This window comes from Hippopotamus amphibius, chromosome 11 (assembly GCF_030028045.1).
Source record: "Hippopotamus amphibius kiboko isolate mHipAmp2 chromosome 11, mHipAmp2.hap2, whole genome shotgun sequence".
In the NCBI taxonomy this organism is placed as follows: domain Eukaryota; kingdom Metazoa; phylum Chordata; class Mammalia; order Artiodactyla; family Hippopotamidae; genus Hippopotamus; species Hippopotamus amphibius.
In genome coordinates this window covers 78,359,685-78,376,581 of record NC_080196.1, presented here as the reverse complement: position 1 = coordinate 78,376,581, position 16,897 = coordinate 78,359,685, and the positions used below count along the sequence as shown (strand labels likewise).

The window sequence follows — 16,897 nt, the reverse complement described above, 5'->3', positions numbered from 1 at the left end:
TTAACTCTTGAAAGCATTATGGAATTTGCTGCTAAAGCAACAGCTGCCCAACAAAAATCTTTAGACTCTTTGGCCAAAGTTGTTCTTGATAACAGGATAGCCCTTGATTATATTTTAGCTGAGCCAGGAACTGTTTGTGCTGTGGCCAATGCCACCTGCTACATCTGGATTACCACTTCTGGGGAAGCTGAAACTCAGTTACATAAGATCACTGAGCAAGCCACTTGGCTTAAAAAGGCGACTCCTTCAGCAGGGTCTTTCTTTGACTTATTTGGTTTTGATTGGTTTGGGTTTTGGGGACCATGGCTTCAAAGTGCACTCCAAACACTGGGGATTATCTCGCTTATTATAATCATAATGATTTCCCCAGTGCACTGCATCCTCTCAAAAGCTTTATATTTTTTAAAGATTTATTTATTATTTTATTTTTGGCTATGTTGAGTCTTCGTTGCTGCATGCAGGCTTTCTCTAGTTGTGGCAAGTGGGGCCTACTCTTCGTTGTGGTGTGCTGGCTTCTCAGTGGGGTGGCTTCTCTTGTTGGGGAGCACGGGCTCTGGGTGTATGGGCTTCAGTAGTTGTGGTGCATGGGCTTAGTTGCTCTGTGGCATGTGGCATCTTCTAGGACCAGGGCTCGAAACCATGTTCCCTGCATTGGCAGGTGGATTCTTCACTACCGCACCACCAGGGAAGTCCTCAAAAGTTTTAAATGCATGTTTGCAGCTGCTAACCAACAAGCAAATGATCTCCCTAAGACTGGAATATCAGTAAAGAAATGAAGAGAATGACTCAATCAAGGACTGTGAACTTGGAGCCAGGATCTGTGAATATCACAGGGATTAAGCAAAAACATGACCTATGAATACCACACAAAGTATCAACAAAAGCTGCAAGCAAGCTGAGAGTGGTGCTAATGCCTTAAATTTTGATCACTGCTTCCTCTCTCAGACAAGCTGAGTGTGATCAAAAGGGTGGAATTGTTTAAAAGAAACAACAGGCCAAAAATGGAGTCACTTGTGCTAAGTCCACATCACCAAACTGGGACTTAATATCTAACCTAAAAGCAGTTTCAACCTACCCCAGGAATGTAATCTTAACTGGTCCTTCTGGAATTTCCTGGTCAGCACCAGTGAGGTAACCTGCCTAATAGAATCTTTGTCCCAAAAAGGGAGGTGACTTTGCCACCTTGACTAAAATAATCCTCCCTAAATTTATGACTTTGTCCCACTCGCCCTCTGCCTTTAAAAACTTTTTCTTTTCTGTAGCTCCTTGGAGCTCCTTTTTATTTGCTAGATGTGATGCTGTCCGAAACATAAATCACTAAATAAAGCCAATTTGATCATCAAATTTACTCAGTTGAATCTTGCTTTGTAACAGGAAAAATATTTGTCATTAACACATGTTCTTTCATCTTAATCATAATTAAATCTTAAACGTACTGATATGTTTTCGGTAGGTAGACTATGGCCTGGCACAACATTATATACTGTTGATGTAATAAATATCATTGCATGTTGTTTATGCAAATAAAACAGGTTATTTTTTATTAAGGGCTATGCCATTTTTTGTATGTATATTATAACAATAAAAACAAATATATCTTGAGAACAAGAAAAGTAACTTAATAAAGTGACAGAATTGCACACCCCTCACCACAGTCTTTGTGCCCATCTGCCCTTATTCCCACCCCAGCTCCTGGCAACCACAAATCTACTTTCTGCCTCTGTGGACTTGCCTTTTCTGAAAATTTTATAAACAGTTGGACTTTCATATTTTTCACAGAGCATAATGTTTTTGACGTTCATTCATGTTGTGGCATGCATCAGTGCTTCTTTCCTTTTATTGCTGAGTTGTATTCCAATATATGGGTATATTACTCACCAGGTAATAAATATTTGGGTTGTTTCCACTTTTTGGCTATTATGAATAATGTTGCTGTAAACATCTGTCTACAAGTCTCTCTCTCTTTTTTAAAAATATTTACTTATTTGGCTGTGCTGGGTCTTAGTTGTTGCATGTGGGCTCCTTGTTGTGGCATGCAGGATCTTTAGTTGTGGCATGTGGGATCTAGCTCCCTAACCAGGGATCGAACCCAGGCCTCCTGCATTGGGAGCACGGAGTTTTAACCACTGGAACACCTGGGAAGTCCCTGTCTACAAGTCTTTGTATGGACATATATTTTCACTCCTCTTGGTGGGCTGAGGAGGAATGAACTGCTGGTTTGTACAGCAAACCTATGTAAAACAGATTACTTCACAAAATGCACACTGATATATAAGATTCTTCTGATAAATTTTTACTAGGTCATATTTTTCCATAGGAATAACATTTATCATTCAATTTCTGTAGAAATAAAACAGAAATACATCAAAGTTTAAAAAAACTTGCTTAGAATATAGTTAAGACCTTCACACACTTACCTCTACAGACCCTACATGTGTAGCAACCATCTCTAAAAGACGCTGCAAGTTATTTCCCACTTTTCGTCTTTCTTCAGTTGTGGTCTGTACAACTAGCTGGTATCTGTAGGATAAAGACTCTTGTTTGAATTGTCTAGGACAAAACCTAACATATCAGTTCCAGCTAGCTCACTTTTTATATTCAATAAAACCAGGCTGTGATTGGTATATGTGCTGCTTGCCCTGTGTCTAATTCACAGAGGTCCAGTTCACAATCATTAAAACAGAAATGAAAACATTTTCAAAGATCCCATGCAAGCAATAGCACAAAAAAGCACCAAAACCTCATGCTTTAACATATAAAGCTTCGGAGCTAATTGTTTAACTGAGTCTCTAAAAGGACTGTAAACTTAAATGCTTTCAGGGACAAGAAATTAGATATATATGAATGAGGGAATAGATGTCTTACTTTTAGGTATTTGAATTCAAATTAAAAACAAAAACTGTATGCCAAAAACACCTTCAACTTAATTTTCTATCCCTAGGCTACAAATAAGGAAACAAAGAGATGTGATTTTCCTAAGGATTATATTTCCAACCTCAAAGAAAAGATTTTTTTTGTTGTTTTTTTGATTGCCCATTAACATTAAAAAAAAAAGTTGTATTTTAATATAAATTAACATAGAGCCTGTGGATTAACTATTCAGTCCTAGCCTGACTGAAATGACAATAGAGGACAATAGCTATAAGGTATTTGTCTAGGGAAAGTATCTCAAGTATCTCAAGCTGTTCTGCTTAAATTCTACTCATCACTCTTTCCCCGAAATAACTCTATAACATAAAGCAAATAAACTCAGGTCTAGTTTTACAGAAATGTTAAGTAATTAAACGGAAAATAAACATGAAAAATCTTGGTGAGATGAACTTACTCCCGCTGAATAGCATCTAACTCATTCATAGCTTCACTGAGGCCCTCATTAACTGCACTCTCCAGCAGGTGCTTGTGTTTCTCCAAGGACTCCAGCTCATTGGCACATTTTTTGTCCTCTTCCTCAGCTTCCTATCAGGATAAAGTCATGGTTACATTTTTTTCAATATTCATATTCTATATACTCCAGGGGGATTAAAAAATATTTATGTAAAGCATTTAAAAAAATCAGCTTGCATCATCATTTGTATTTGTAGGATGCTTACTGCTTTACATGCAAGAGACTTTAAATGGTCTTTTGGGAATCTTATACTATAAACATAAATGTGACCATTTCAACAGGCCTATACAGAATTCATTTAGTGGTAATTTCAATTCTGTGCTACAGGAAATATACTGAATCACAAATGCAAGTATAAAATATTAATGGAATACTAAACATGTTCTATGGTAAAATAGCTGAATTCCAGAAAAAAGTCATTTAGAAAAACAGAATAAAATAACTCCTTACAATAAACTTTAGATGAGAAGATTAAACTAAAGGCATGTTACAGGATACAGCTTAAAGACTGCAGAATGTTGTCAGAACAGGTGCCTAGTCCATCAATCATGACATGGCTTTGGACAACCTATACAAGCTGGCAAAGTTCTTACCTTAACTTTTTGTTGGTAAAGATCATCCAGCTTTTGAACTTCTTCTTTCAGAGTTCGTACACTCCTCCTGCTTTCGGTTATCATTGTATTTAACTTGAGGAATAAAACTTTGGTTGAGAAATCATAACTATACATCAAAATTTTTTTAATAAGTTAAACTTTTATATTATCAATCAACTAACTAAATGCTATTTCTTCTAGGTCTTGTGGACTCTTACCTTTCATTTGTCCTACAAATTTATTATTTCCTAAAAAAAAGTTTATTTCAAGAAGACATGTTTTTTAACATATAATATTTAAATGCAGAGTGGTATAGTAGGGTGTTAGGAATAAAAAATCTGGCTTAATTCTCAGTAAAATAAAGATACCAATATCTGTTTTTCCACTGGTAGCTATGGGCATACTTTTTAAGATTTCATATATATTATACAAGTATTACATATAATTAATATTTTTATATTAACTCATTAATAAATATAAATTGTCTTGCTTTCTAGTTTTAAAGTCTCACTTTATTTAGATTTTATCTACTTTAGTTATCTAGCTTTCATTTGTGTGTTCACTTTCTGGGATGTAAAGAGAACTATTCATATTGATTTTGATAATATTTGCTAATTGTGGTTACATTCAATGCATTCTTCCAAAGAGTAATAAAGTAACTACATTTAATCTTATTCAAGCTTGAGCTTTAACATCTGCTGAAACCAAAACTGGGGGAAAAAAAAGTGTTTCTAAAAAAAAAAAGAAAAAAAAAGTGTTTCTAAAGTTCATTTCCTGTTGACAAGTGCTGATACCAGTTGACACTGGTAATTAATACAGAATATTTCTCTGCTAGATCAAGATGATAATATATCCAACAGGAAACAGAAAATGGTTAACATCTTTCTTTAAAAGAATGATTCCACACATACATAAATGAAAAAAATATATATGTTTTGGGAAAAATTTAGTGAAGCTACTGTTATTTGGCAAAAGATAGGATGATAAGATGACCAAACTTATTAAAGAAACTTGTATTATAGTACTTTTTTCTTTTCTTGCATATAGTATTTCTCATTCAGTCACCCAAAGTCCCTCATAAGGGATGATCCTTTCTTATTTACAAGAGAGAAGAGTGGGCTGGAAAGAATGCTGTTTATTCAGCATCATGCAACTAGCATATGCCCAGAACTCAAAACTCCAAGAACTTTTTCTGTACCACTTGCCTTCCACATTTTAAAGACCAGAGTTACTGAAGCTATAAACTTTGCTTCAGGTCTAAAGATATGCTACTTCTGAAGTAAACAAACTATTGCATTAAATTCACCTTCAATAAGACCAATCAACACCCAAATAAGCAGAACGTCCACTAGGCCCTCATGGTTGGTCAAATGTGCTTACTCTTACCTGAGCAACTCTACTTTCCATGTCAGCTTTACTAAAGTTTCATCAATTAAACATTTTCCCCTCTGATTACAAAAGTACACATTTCCATTGTGGCAAACGGGGGAAACATTAAAGAAAATAACAATCACCAGTAATTCTGCAACCCCTAAGAACTATTAATATTTGGCTTCCTCCCTCCCTCCCTCTTCCCTTTCTTTCCTTCCAAATTTCCTTCCCTCTCTCCCTCCCTTCCTTCTTAACTCTCAAGTTGCTTATAAGCAAAGAATATATCATTTTAATTAGATGATTTTTTTCTTTTATAATTGAGAAGACTAGACTGCCTCCAACCAACCAACCAACCAACCAACCAACCAACCAACCAACCAACCAACCAACACAGACCTTTCCTTCTTCCTTACAGTCAGTTTCAGAATGCAGGGCACACATTTTCTTCATGAAGAGAAGTAATCCTTCCAGCTATTCTCTGGATCCTATGCCTTTTTATTTCTTCGTGGACCACATTCAAATCCATCAATGCCGTTTGTTCCTAATTTTTTAAACTTTACCCTCTTTCTGTTGAACTCTTTCCTTCATCTTTAAAATCAACTAACCCCCTCCCATAAAAAAACAAACTACACACAAAACCCAAAAAGCTTTCCCTCACACCACTTTCCAGCTACTGTTCCATCTCCTTTCCTTAGATTCAAACATTTGCAATAGATTTGTAGTAGTCCACGAAGAATAACCTATTCGGATTACAGTATCTTCCTCTTTTACCACTTAAACTCCACAGTAACATGCTTTCTGGCTCCTCTGGTTCATGAAGTTGCTTTTGCAAATGTCATGAGGAACATCTTGATGGCTAAAGCTAACATGCACCTTTCAGACTTAATCTGAGTAACATTTGTAGTTACTGATCACTCCCTACTGAAACCTTCTTCCTTGGTTTCTAAGACCATGGAAACTCCTGATTTCCTCTTTAAGTCTTGGGAGGTCCTTTTAATTCTTTCTTATAGATTTCTCTCTTCTCTGCTTGTACTTTGGATGTGGATGTTCTCCTATTATTCTCACCTTGGCTGTAGTCTCATTTGCTCACTTAGGAGAGCTCTCTTCATTCTCACACCTGGGGAATCTCCTGGCTGTAATTACACGCAAGCTAAAAATATCTATCTGTATCTATATTATTTCCGAACTCCAACTGCCTAGTGTACATTCTCTACTTTGATGTCCCAGAGACCCGAAGCAGCATATCTCAGCCTGAAATTCTCTGTTCTACAACCTTCTTTGGTATTCTTTATCAAAGCTTTAGAACATCACCACTGACAAAGAATCTTTGACCAAACTACTCAGGATCTTCTGAACTCTTTTCTCAACTAGGCTAACTTTTGGGCTTTCATGTTTGTCTCTGTTATTCAATTTTAAGCAAGAATCCTGCTAAGTCACTTTAACCGAATCTCCCATCCTAAATCCTCTACCACACCCCAGGTGATGGCTGATCACCTTGGCCGGCCTTCAGCAAGGAACCTGTTAGGTTGGTTTAGCCAGAATCCCCCCTTACCCTGATATTTCCTCCCAGTAATTTCCCATCCACTGATCCCCACTATGCTCCTTGGCTATAAATTCCCACTTTTCTTTGCTGTATTTGGAATGAGCCCAGTCTTTCTCACCTACTACACTGTAATAGTCCCTCTTGAATAAAGTCTGTCTTACCACCGCTAACAAGTATCATAAATAATTTTTCTTTAACACCATGTACCAAAGCTGGACACTTGGACATTCTTAATTTCTCTCTCTTCCTTAACCTTCACATCCAAGTGGACCACTAAGTTAAGTTGTTTCAATCTTTTTTTTTTTTAAGCTGCACCACACAGCTTGTGGGATTTTTAGTTCTCTGACCAGGGATTGAACCCACGCCCTCAGCAGCAAGAGCAGAGTCCTACCCACTGGACCACCAGGGGATTCCCTGTTGTTTCAATTTTTAAATCTCTTTTCTCTATCCTCACTACAAGGGAGTTGGTTTGAGTCTTTACCATTTATGGCTCAGGATACTTTTAGGTCTCTTAATTGGATCTCTATCCTTGAGTACCCCTAACCTATTCTTCAAATTGTCAACGCTGTGAGCTTACTAACATACACAGGTTTTATTCCCTTGTTTAAAAACCGTCAATGGTCCCTGCTGCCTAAAGAATAAAAACTTAACTGCTAAGCAAGAACAAATAAGCCTCTTCAGAGTTAGGTTTTGGTTTTTCCAGGCTTCTCCCCTATCCCACTTAAACTCATGGTAATCCTTTTTCCCCCCATTGTAATTCTCTAACATGCCATGCTCTTTGGTCTCTGAGCCTTCAGGGGTAGGGGTGTGTGTGTGTGTATCCTTCCGTGTATCCACTGGCCAATTCCCACTTATTATTCACAACTCAGCTCACCTACCATTTCCTTCAGAAAGAACCTTGTGCTTATCTTAGAGAGGGGTATTACGAGAATCCACAGCATGCTGTATTTACACTCCAAAAGTGTTAGGATGAAAGTAATTGTTTTCATGCCCACATTTCCACACAAAATAAGAATTCAGAAAGTCAGATATTACATCACCAACACTGATTACAGTACATGCATGTATAGCAGACTCTTAAAAAATATTTGCTAAACAAGTTTCAATTGCTAATATTTAATTTAAACTTTACACATTCATAAGTGTGATTGGTTTAATTTACTTCTTTTGTGATATCTTTGTTAGGTCAAGGTATGAGGGTTACACTAGCCTTATAAATAAAATTCCTTGAAGATAGATTTTTGTATTACTTCATAATTCAAATAAATTCCTTCCATATTTATAGTGTATCCATTTCTCATTTTGTTTTTTCCTGCTTTTTCTTGAATGGTTTTGGCAATTATTTTAAAGTACTTATCAGATTGATTAGTTTTGTTATTCTAATCTATGAGGGTGAGTCAAAAATTATCCACACTCCAGTTATATTAAAACTTCTGTTGGCCACAGTCTTATCAGCACTTTCTGTTTAAGGCTACCGTCTCCCCAGTCACTGCTGTGCAGGAGTGAACATGTTACATCAGTTCATTTGTAACTATGGTGTGGGCAAAAATCGATGCCCCACTTGCAAACTGCAAGAAAGAAGAGTAGCGTGCAGTGATTTGTTTTTTGTGGTCTGAGGGTGTACTTGGTGCCGTTATTTATCGAAGACTTTGTGCGCAGTATGGAGAAAGTGTTTTGTCACAAAGAAGTGTGTATGAATGGATAGAGATACTTATTGAAAAGCTGAAGCCTAAACTTCGGATTAAATGCAGAGGATTGCTATTCAAGGGCGTTGTGATCTTGAACAAAAAGGCACGTCTGCACCCTTCTGCCCACACTGTTGACACTTTGCAAAAACTTTGTTTTTAGGTGTTAAGGCATCCTCCCTATAGTCCTGATCTCACTCCACTGGACTTTCACCTGTTTGGTCCCCTGAAAGCAGCCCTACGAGGGTGAAGATTCACTTCTGATGAAGAAATGAGGACATCGGTGCATTTCTGGCTCACAGCTCAGCTTAAAACATTTTTTAATGAGGGAGTACGAAAGCTTGTTGACAGATGGACAACATGTATTGAAAAGCAAGGAGGTTATGTCGAAAAATGATATATTTGTCTTTTGTAAAAGTTATTTAAAATAAATTCTACAGCCAGAGTGTGGATAATTTTTGACTCACCCTTGTAGTAATTTCTACTTAACCTTTACTATTTCAAATTGTTATTTTACCTTATGCCATCCTAACTTGGTTAAACTACTAGTCAAATCAAAAAAATAGTTTTAGTTTTTAGTCTCTGAAGCATATGACATCACTGATCACTCCCTTATTTCCAGTCTATTGAGATATAACAAATATAACGTTGCATAGGGTTAAGGTATATAGCAAGATGATTTGATACATGTATATATTCTGAAATATTTACCACAATAAGATTAGTCAGCATCACTCCTTTCTGGAAAAGTCTTCCCTACCTTGGCTTTTATAGCATATCCTCTTCTGATTATTCTCCAACTACTTTGTCTACTTCTTCTAAGTGCTTTTCCTACAATTTCCTTCTTTTTCCAATCCTTTGCCACTTTCTTCTACACATTCTCCCTAAGAAATATCACCCACATCCCCGGCTTCAACAATCATGTATATGCTAGAGACCCTAAAAATCTGTACTTTCACACCCAATATCTCTCTTATGTTCTGAATCTGTTGCTTCGACTTCACTTGGGCTCTCTATGTTCCACAGACAGCAAGCTCAACATCTCCCGCATGGTCCTGGCCACTGCACTCCCAGCACTCAGCTCTCCTCCTCTAGGTTGCCCACACCAGAAAAATGGAAGTCACTGTTGATTGTTCTTTTCTCCTAGTTTTCATTCAGCCACAAAATGCTTGGGTCCCACCTCCTTAACATTTCTTAAACCTGTCCCATTCCTTCATTTTCTACTCGAATATTATGGTTTAACCTCTTAATTTCAGTTGCCTCCCTGCTATTTTTTTCTATGCCCAAAGGAGTTTGGCAAAAAAAAACAAATCTGAGTAGCATAATTGCATATTATCAGTATTCTTTCCCAAATGGGCTTTTTATTTATCTTTGGAACATTAATGAGGCCTAGCCTATTGTAGGCATTTCATAATTGCCTCCCCACGCCACCCAAATTTTCCTGCCTATGGCCAAAAAGTTTCAAGTCAGTTTGAGACATGTTTCAGTCAAGAGGTTCTTACTGCTTGAAATTCACAGCTTTTTGAGTCTTCAGGTTTACTGCCCATTCTAACCAGAAGAAATGGAACTGAAGAAGACTAAAGGAAGAACTTACCTCAAATAACCATCACCCCTGGGGAACACCTGTTAAAGCAGTCCTAATTCCTACCTTCTTTCCATATTGTGTTACAAAACTCACAAATTTGTAGAAACCCCAAATTATAGTAACAATAGTATCATGAAACTCTTCACTCACATAACAACTTTTTCTATTTGTGGGAGGTGTGAAAAATTCTTTCTAATACAAAGTAAATCTTGATAAAAATTTGTCAACATTAAAAAAAGTATGAGTTACTTTCAAAGTTATTGCATAGATTTTATTTCCACATGGGAAAACATAAACAAGTTTCTATTCTCAGGAAAAGACAGGATTTCTTTTATATCTTGAAATCTGTTAGCCAGGACACAATAGTTCTCAAAGAGTTGAATTAGCTAGGGGTTTCCTTTAATTGTTTGGTGTTACATAAACAATACCTTTGGTTTGCATTTGAGGAGGAGTTTTTTAACTTTTCTTAATCAACCAAAACAATGTTTACTCAAAGTTTACTGAATACAATAGTATTCTTTCTGAGGTATATTGGTGATATTATGTTTCAAGTACCTCAGAAGCAGGAATTCTCTGAAACTACTTTTGGAAATAGATTTTATAGGCATTTAAAGTTGAATTTCCCTGAATTCCATGGTCCTGAATGAAAATCTGGTAAATGGAAGTCTCTTAATCTATCATACTAGTTAGCTTCTAACTCCAAATGATACTTACTTTTAAGGTAGCCACTTTGATTCCCCTTTACTTAATTTAAAAAGGAATATTACTAAATTATCTCAAGTTAAAGGAGGCAATTCTCCATTAGAAAAAAAGGGAGATTTACTCAGTTTCATATCACTTCATCATCAATGATATGTGAAGCTTAGAACGTTTAAGCTACTTAAAAAGTTACTTCAAGTGTTTCTAAGTCAAGGGTATACCTGATTCTCATTTTTTATAATATTTTATTAAAAATTCATTCCTTAGCAATCAGAAACCACAAAATGTTATCTTTGTTTATAATGACTCTGTTTAATTACTTACTTGTTCTAAAGTATCCTCTAACCCCATCTTTTTATTTAGAGCTTTATTAATTTCTTCTTCAGTTTGGTTCAAGAGCTCCTTGAGTGGTACCTATAAAACACAGGAATGTGGGTTACGTATGACTTATGTAATTACAAAATTTCTGTCATGAGGCATTTTTTGGAGGAAAAAAAGGAAAGCCATGGTGTTTTAAATCTAAGTTAATACACCAATAAGAAAATAAAACTAATTTTAATGCAATTTCTATAACTATAGAGTGTAACGTCCTTTTGTTTTTTAATTAATTAATTTTTTATTGGCTGTGTTGGGTCTTTTTTTTTTTTTATTTTTTTATTTTTTTTTTGGGGGGTACACCAGGTTCAATCATCTATTTTTATACACATATCCCCATATTCCCTCCCTTCCTTGACTCCCCCCCCCCTCGAGTCCCCCCCACCCTCCCCGCCCCAGTCCTCTAAGGCATATTCCATCCTCGAGTTGGACTCCCTTTGTTATACAACAACTTCCCACTGACTATTTTACAGTTGGTAGTATATATATGTCTCTGCTACTCTCTTGCTTCGTCTCAGTTTCCCCTTCACCCCCCGCCCCCTAGAAGATGGACTGTGTTGGGTCTTTGTTGCTACATGCAGGCTTCCTCTAGTTGCAGTGAGTGGGGGCTCCTCTAGGTTGTGGTGTGCGGGCTTCTCATTGCAGTGGCTTCTCTTGTTGTGGATCATGGGTTCTAGGTGCATGGGCTTCAGTAGTTGTGGAACTCAGGCTCAGCAATCGTGTGGCACGGGTTTAGTTGCTCCATGGCATGTGGGATCTTCTCGGACCAGGCTTCAAACCCGTGTCTCCTGTATCGGCAGGTGGATTCTTAACCACTGTGCCACCAGGGAAGTCCCTTTGCTTTTGGTTTTGAATACTTGCAAAATTCTAGATTTGCTTCTCTATTCTGGAATTTCACTGCTATTATTTAAACATTTTATAAGTATACTTAGTTTAATGTATCTTTCTTGAAAACAACTTATATGTAGGTTTTCTTCTTATGCTATGCTCTCTAGATGCATCATTCTTCTCTTAATCCTTTACAATTTTAATTAATTAATTAGGCTATGCTGGGTCTTAGTTGAGGCACTCAGGATCTTCATTGCGGCATGCAGGCTTCTTAGTTGTGGCGTGTGGACTCTTAGTTGTGGCACGCATGCAGGATATAGTTCCCTGAGCAGGGATCAAACCTGGGCCCCCGTATTTGAAGCGCAAAGTCTTAGCCACTGGACCACCAGGGAAATTCCCTTTTCAATTTTTTAGTCTTACAATTATCTGCTTATATTTCTTCTTCATTTTTATTTGTCTTTTTCTGCTGTGCCATGAGGCATGTGGGATCTTAGTTCCCCCAACCAGGGATTGAACCCGTGCCCCCTGCAGCAGAAGTGCAGAGTCTTAACTACTGGACTGCAAGGGAAGTCCCTCTTCTTTATTTTTTGCTCCTCATTCTAACTCTGTTGTAACAGCAGAAGACCTGAAACATGCAAATGGAATGAGGAAGATCTTGACACTCAGGGAGAGGGAAATGTCCCCCTCTACCCTTCTTGAGTTCTTGTGGCAGGACTTATAACAAAATCGAGAGAAAAGGGACTCTTACCACTTTCTCTTCCACCAGCTCCTGCAGTCAGAGACCTGGGAGGCTGACATGGTAAGAAATCTTACCTTTTGCCTGCTTATATCAGATGTCCCAGGATCTCTCGGTGGTAGTTTTCCAGCCGGCCAGGCTGGCTTGCCAAAACTTCCTGGGAGAAGGATACTTCCCCCTCCCCAATAACACACCTCTGCGAGAGATCTGGGGTGGGTTGATCCAGGAACAATGCAAGATGGGTGTCCAGAATAGGCAAATGTTTACTGGTTTATTTAAATAAGGATGTAACTCAGGAATGGCCAGATACAAGAGATGCATAAGGAAAGGTAAATGGGAAGGGGCGCAGAGCTTCTATGCTCTGTGGATGAGCCACTCTCCCTACATCTCCACATGTTCACCAACAAGCTCTTATCTGCTTGCGTTTCTTATATTTATCCTCTATTTTACTGATTTTGTTTCAACACAGCACTTCATTAATTCCCTTTTTTTATTGAGATAAAACTCACACTTAAAAATGGTTAGACAGAAATAATTAAAATGTTAATTTAACATAAAATTAACTCTTTTGAAGTGTACAACTCAGTGGCATTTAGTACATTCACAATGTACTCCCATTCTAGAACAATTTTATCACTCCAAAAGAAAACCCTGTACATTACTATGCTTTCAGTAGGTCTTTGCAAGTCATTGCTGTTTTAATTTTGGCTGTTCTTTTTTGAAAGATGCAGTTGCCTCTTTAACCTCTTTAAGAACTTTTCTCCAAATAATACTGATAACAGTTGGGGCTGCATCTTCTTGAGGCTATCTCTATTTTTATTGTCCTATTATTAGGTAAAACTATTTCCAGGGAGCAAAAAAAAAATTTCCTTCTTTTCTGAGCATATGTATTCTTTTTGTACCAGATAATCTTTCCTACAACAATTTGATTCCGGAAATTGTTTTCTTGAACTAGCATGAAAAACTACTCAAAATAGAGGTGAGTAAACTCTATCTGCTGGCCTGCCTATCTATCTACCTACCTGTCGCTTGAGAAACAATACAGTAAAAGATTAAATGTTTACTGGATGCATTTTTTTTCTATTAAAAATGAGTTTAGCTTTATTTAAACAAACCAATAAACTGTAATCTGGGAAAGTAGGGACTGTATCTTTCCGGGTATATATGTTTCTTTTTGGCTGCACTGCACACCTTGCAGTATCTTAGTTCCCCAACCCAGGGACTGAACCTGGGCCCAGCAGTTAAAGTGCTGAGTCCTAACCACTGGACCGCCAGCAAATTCCTCTTTCCGGGTATTTTACCTCCAGCATCTAGCTGGTATGGAACGTGGTATGTACTCAATTAATAATTTATGGGATCAATGAGTGATTCTAAAGGGAAACAAATGCATTTGCTTTAGACTTTGACATTCTTCTATTAAAAACTGTTTTGAAAACTGACTCTTTTTTGCGGGGGAGGACTTACTAAAATACTAAAATCTGTGAATAACTGAGATGTTGAAATGAAAATTTTTCTTCCCCAAGTTACATCCTTGGCCATATTTGAAAATTACGTGCACTTTTCTCATTATTGACTGCTGGCATTACTTAACGCTCTATTACATCTCACGCCTTCATGTGTGTCCTTGTGTCTGAAACTTTTCCACAAACTGCCCCCATAAATATCTCATCTTTGAAGATTTCATTCCATGTTCACCATCTCTGTGGAGACTTTTCTTTTCTCTCACCTCTGAGAAGAACTGATCTTGTAACCATGCTTTGTAAAGACTTCTAATAAAGCACGTAGACAGCTTTCATTTTTATGTCTTTTACCCCGAGGGAACTAGTAGCAACTTTAGAGCAAGGATCAGGTCAATTTTGTCTTTATAATCCTGGCGTCTATTTTATATGTAATCAAATCTTTTATCGGATAGTTGAATAGGTAAAGTATGTAGAGAGGAAGGCAAGGCTTTATAATTTGAAGAGTAAGGTACAATATAGCGCAAATGTCTACTATCAAGAAGATAAAAAGTTTCAGTGCTATATTTCTATGTTTAGTCCTGAGTTATGGACATGCTAAAGTTTAAACTCTTACTTATAGATGCTATGAGCCAGACCTCAATCATATCATTTGAAAACCTTCTGAAGTACTCACGATTACATACATAAACTTGAGCTCTGTATTTGACAAGGCAGTTGGCACCAGCTTCAGGATTAAACTTAATTTCAAAGTCATAACCTTTGGAATTTTCAGCACCCTTAGGGATAAGTTTTAATTTTCTAGCCAATTTATGATACTCTGTTAATTGTGTTTCAATCTGTAAGAAGAGAACACAAAAAGAAACATTAAAAAAAGAGAAACAGCCCCATTCCATATGGTTTTCAATTGGCATTTTTTTGTAGTTTTACACAAAAATTATGTTTTTTTAGTAGTTTATAATTTAGTATTTTTAGTAGTAAGAATGGCAGTTTTAAAATATAAAGAATGAAAGATTTTATTCACACTAAATTGTAGAATGGTTTTAACACCATAATTAATTAGTAATAATATACTACTGTTTTTCCATTTACCTGACAAAGAGTTTGGAATAAAAGTCCATGTTTAGGTATTAACTAAAATTTACTTTTTTTAAAGTACTACAGAAATTATGAAACAAAATCAAACCTTAGTTTTGTCAGTGTACAAAATAAAAACTTCATTTATCCAAAATGAGAGAAATGTAGTCACTTAAGTCTCAAAATGCTATTTCAACTGTTTTGATAAAAATATTTTTCTGATGTATTCCACATTTCCTGGTCTTCTTCCCTTTGTTCAGGGCTCTGTTCAAATTACATTATCAGAAAAGTTTTCCCTTTAATATAACACTCCCAATCTTTCTACCCTCTTACTTTACTCTTCTTCATAGCACTTATTACTACCTCACGTATATTTGTTCATCTCCATTACTGGAAAGGACCCTCCATGAAAGCAGTTGCATCCTCAGCACCTAGAACAGTACTTGGCATATAGTACTTAGTATTTGATTAAATAAATGAATTTTCGGAGTCTAGGCAATTGATTTTCATACTGCTTCCTCCATTTAATACATGCTTAGTTTCTCATTGCTGTTACTATCCATAAAATTGAATACTTTGAAAGAATGAAATGGCAAAAGTACCCACTGGAATCTGCTTAAATAATCTGCAATTTCTAAAAATTTATTGTCTCTCAAAAGCCATACTACTTATATGTTAAATTTAAGATTCCTTATTAACAAATCAGGAAATCATTTCAACTATTATAATCTGTAATACAGTAGCTCTCTAGGGACAATTAAAGTATATATAAGTCTATTTGTCCTTACACTAAACGATCCTAGGGATAGTTTCTTCTGTTTTTCACTAGAATTTTATTTCTGTAATAAAACAACTTTCACAAGCCTATGCACTTTATCATGCCTGACTGCAGGGAGAGCAAATATGTGGCACATTTCTCCTCCCCACAGCCAATTCAGATGGTGGAAACTCATCACGCTCTTTCCTGCCTCAATGTCTATCTCAACAAAGGGCTCCAGAGGATACTACCAGTGAGAGGTGGCATGTGGAATAAAAACCAGTCTAGAAATAAAGGTAAAGGGTGGAATGTTTATGTTGCCCTTTTGCATTCTGCTACCATTTTTTAATCTGTCTCCTACTCAGTACCCTAAGGCTTTCTTCTCATTGTCCACGGCCCTACTCTCGTCCCTCACAGGCCACTGCTTACCCACTTGCTGGATAATGTTCTCCTTTCAGCCTGATTCTCCAAATCAAACACAGCATTCATACAGTTTTAGCTAGTTAAACAGAGTTCACCTAATTCAGAGACTCATAACTTCCCCTTTCCCACACAGTGCTTGAGAGAGAAAATATATTCATTAATAACTACTGAAGTGACATTTCAGGTTTCCGACCTAGTCTAACCACACTTCATTTTATAAATAAAGGAAACAGGCTATGAGAAGTCAGGCGACATGCTGAGGTCACATACACATGTGGTAGCAAATCCAGGGCTAAAACACAGGTTTACCAAATTCTAGGTTCAAAGATTTTGGGATCACCACCACAGGTTATTTCTTATAAATGTGTATTTTTCTCCTCTTT

At 36.7% G+C, this 16,897-nt stretch overlaps 1 protein-coding gene across 2 annotated transcripts in view; it reads right to left on the bottom strand.

Annotated features, from left to right (window-relative positions):
• The window catches only part of NDC80 (NDC80 kinetochore complex component), a 61,789-nt gene that overhangs the window by 16,215 nt on the left and 28,677 nt on the right, over window positions 1-16,897 (bottom strand). For both annotated transcript variants that reach the window (XM_057700516.1, XM_057700517.1), the window contains 5 exons: window positions 14,944-15,096; window positions 11,186-11,275; window positions 3,979-4,071; window positions 3,326-3,456; window positions 2,418-2,520 (listed from right to left, as the gene is read on the bottom strand). In XM_057700516.1, coding sequence (XP_057556499.1) covers window positions 2,418-2,520; window positions 3,326-3,456; window positions 3,979-4,071; window positions 11,186-11,275; window positions 14,944-15,096 — 570 coding nt within the window. The remainder of the gene's footprint in view (window positions 1-2,417; window positions 2,521-3,325; window positions 3,457-3,978; window positions 4,072-11,185; window positions 11,276-14,943; window positions 15,097-16,897) is intronic.